The sequence below is a fragment of the Gavialis gangeticus genome, unplaced genomic scaffold (genome assembly GCF_001723915.1).
Source record: "Gavialis gangeticus isolate Ggan-Ray unplaced genomic scaffold, GavGan_comp1, whole genome shotgun sequence".
In the NCBI taxonomy this organism is placed as follows: domain Eukaryota; kingdom Metazoa; phylum Chordata; order Crocodylia; family Gavialidae; genus Gavialis; species Gavialis gangeticus.
In genome coordinates, this window is record NW_017729030.1 from 42,262,242 (window position 1) to 42,265,660 (window position 3,419).

Consider the following 3,419-nt stretch of genomic DNA (forward strand, 5'->3'; position numbering starts at 1 on the left):
CGGACTTGATGATCTGCTCAGGTCCCTTCCGACCCTACTATGAAACTATGAAACAGGAGAGGGGGGAGGGTGGAAAGAGAGAGGACGGGTAGCAACTGTAATTGTGGTGCAGGCAGGTGGTGCCAGCTGCTTCCAGGGCAGCTGCAGCAGAGGCACACATGCCCCAGAGGGGTGCCAACCCCGGCCCTACATACTTATCTCTCCGTGCTGCGGGCCTCTGCTTCTCCCCATCACCCCAAGCCCTGCTGCAGTGGCCCAGGAAGTAGCCAAAACCACCTATCTGCTACCTGTCCCCTCTCTCTCTCTCTCTCTATATATATATCTCCTTGTTGGTCTGTCTCTCTCTCTCTCTCCTTCTTTTCCTCTCTCTCTCACCCCTTCCTCCTCTCAAAACTATGGCAATAAATTTGGCATGCCTCACATTGCGTGGCACTTCAAATTCCCCAACAATAATTTGGTGTGCCACTCTTTGCGCAACACTGGGTTCAGCCCTCCTAGCTTTGGCCAACATCACCTCTAGCCCAGGTACATTCTTGAGCACCCCTGGTGTAAAAGGTAGCATCCCTATCCACACCAGATCAGACATCTGTCATATCATGGCTTTATATATGCAGCCCTTCTTCCAACATATGGCACACATTAGTCTGTAAATATAAAATCCCCTGGAAAATTGAGTGTTGGGGTACTTATTAACATTTTCATAAGTTAGGAGGTACTTGCTACTTAGAAGGTTGAGAAACCCTGGCCTACATTATTCCTATGCTGTTTATTCTGTAAACCATGTTCTCTTTACAGCAGACTGAGAGGATGCAGTAGCAGTGTGCCATCATATCTTAGGCCTGGGGTTGGCAACCAACAGCTGCAGGCCGGATCCAGCCCATAAAGCCACCAACTCCAACCAAGAGCTACGGGACTTGGCAGCATAGATGGATAAACGGGCCACACAGCACCACACCACAGCCAGGAGAAGTGGTGATGGCAACGATGAAAGGGTCATAAGTGCTGGCTGGCAAAGAACCCAAGCTGGGCATTTCAGCCTCCTGCCAGAAAAATGTTGCTGATTGTTGTCTTAGATACAGAGCTCCTGGAAGCAGGGAACATTTTAAACAGTTATGCACTGCCTGGTACAACGGAGGCTTGATCACTGATTAGAAGTTTGAAACATTCAAAAATAAAATGACTTTTTTCTGAATATGTCCAGCCACATGTCTAGTTTTTACATAAAAAAGAAGTAGTGTTATAAGCTTTCCCTTATGCCCACCCAACCCTGGTCTAGAAAATAAGTTGACATATCACTGGGCAATTAATTCTTCAGCGTGTAACTGTTGTCTCAAAAGCTTGTAGCAAAGGGGAGCATCATGCATCTCTAGCTTTTCAAATAATTCAACGTAGGAGCCTGGCAGAAACAGACCTAATCTGCATGCACTTCTTTAACCTTTGTTGCCCTGTGCGTCGGTCAGCTGTACCACAGAGATCCAGGATCTTACGGTCATTAAGTAAACGGTTACATATATATTGGCACAAAAGTCACAATACTTACTAGGCGCCACAGGGCTGCAGCTGCGCCCAAGGTCAGTGCAACTTTTACCCACTGGGGTCCATTATCGTGCTGCTTGGTTGCAATGAAGGCAGAACGCTTCCATGCTAAAAACACAGGAATATCAGACGGGTGCAGCTTCCATCAAATTCATACGAACTGTCCTTTCAAGACAGCTGTCCCTAATCAGAAGGCCTCTCAGATAAACCACATTCCTGTTCTAAATGGCACTCCCCTATTGGCCTTTCACCAACTAAATCAGCAAAGATCATATTATAGGCTGACTAAATCCACAAAGACCCACGTAGACAAAGCCTTGGGTGGGATGATATTGGTGGGATAGCACTGCTTTGAGCAGGGGGTTACACTAGATCAGTGGCCCTCAACCTTTTTTGAACTAGGACCCATTTGTAAACATTGATTGCCAGTCCTCACTCCCGACCCACTGCCCCCAAGTATGTGAGGCAGGGGGTGGGTGTGTGAAGGGCCCCTCACAGGCTGCAACTCTGACAGCCTGCAACCAAGGTGCGAATTATGGGGGAGCTCAAGGGGGCTGAGCATCCCCATGCGAGCTGTGAGCCCCCCCATAACATTTGAAAATCATAACTTGGGGGGAGGTGTCCAGTCGGAACCAGTTTAATTATTTTTGCAACTCCCTCCACCCCAGTCAAAAGTGTCATTCGAACCTTGCCTGCAAGAGAAAAAGCCCCAGTTTCCCACTTTTCCCCCTTGAAAGGAGAACCCATTTTTCAAGTCTGTTCTCAACCCTTTCCTATATTCTTGCGGCCCACTTTTGGGTGGCCACCCACGCGGTTGGGAGACGCCTCCCCCAGTCCCGTCCAAGCCCCATTTCCGACCATCTGCGATACGACCTCCCGCAGGGCCCCGTCCTCCCCCGAGCAGAAGGGAGGCAGGGGCAGGCGGGGAACAAGCAGGGGAGCTGCAACCCGCACAGGACGACCTGCCTGCACCCCGCGCTGCCCTCAAATCCCCAGGGGAGGCTCAAGGTCAGGGGCGGGTCGCTGCCCCCCGCACTCACCGAGCTCTGGGAACCTTGCGGGCAGCAGCAGCTGCCTCGCCAGGCCCAGCGGCGCCGCCATCTTGCGTCCGCCGCAGCCTCGCACCGCCCCTCATCCACGCGCTGGGTGGAGCCGGTGGCGGGGCCGGGACCTGGCCCGGGCCTGGCGGGCGCCCCCTGGCGGGCCCTAGAGACAGCGCCCGCCTCCCGCTCTTCAGCCTTGCGCCCCTTGCCCCTGCCAGACACTGCCTTGCCTCTGCCGGGGAGATGAAGGCAGCTCCCACAGGCTTGTAGCTAGCCAGGATCCCTGCTGGGGAGTGCACGTCAGGTTTATGCCGGATCGGATCGTGCCAGGCTCGGATTCACCTCCCGATGGCGATTCACTCCGATCAGTCAAGCATACGCTACTTCTCACAGCACAGGCCAGCGCCTGGCTGCTCTGTCCAGGAAAGCGGCCCCTCAAACCAAAACCAAGCACTACAAAAATTAGGAGGCAGACACTAGGAAAAAGGTGATGTTGACAAACAGCGGTGAGAGCGTAACAAAGGGAAAAGACAGGCTTCTATGTGCCCTACTTCCTGGGGTCTGGGCCTTTGCTGGGAAACTTTCAAGCTTCTCTGCAGAGTTGTGAAGGAGCCAGGTACAAAAAAACTGTCAGAGTCTGAGTTTGGGGGGATTTGGCTTTGCTGGAATGTGGGAGGAGATGACTCTTACATCATCATCATAGGCCCCAGGAGCTGTCAAAGGGAAATAAGTGAATGTGGTGATAGCAGTACTGACTTCAGTCGACCTTAACTCAGGCCTCCCTCAGGCACCGAGGCTTGGACACTTCATTGCTAATCTTAAAGCATTCTGAAAAGAGAC

The 3,419-nt window shown here is 52.2% G+C and overlaps 1 protein-coding gene across 2 annotated transcripts in view; it reads right to left on the bottom strand.

Moving 5' to 3' along the window:
• Positions 1-2,683, bottom strand: part of NDUFC1 (NADH:ubiquinone oxidoreductase subunit C1) — a 63,680-nt gene extending 60,997 nt beyond the window's left edge. For both annotated transcript variants that reach the window (XM_019522103.1, XM_019522105.1), the window contains exons 1-2: positions 2,577-2,683; positions 1,541-1,644 (exon numbers count right to left, since the gene is read on the bottom strand). In XM_019522103.1, coding sequence (XP_019377648.1) covers positions 1,541-1,644; positions 2,577-2,637 — 165 coding nt within the window. In that variant the 5' untranslated portion in view covers positions 2,638-2,683. The remainder of the gene's footprint in view (positions 1-1,540; positions 1,645-2,576) is intronic.
• Between the last annotated feature and the right edge of the window lie 736 nt (positions 2,684-3,419).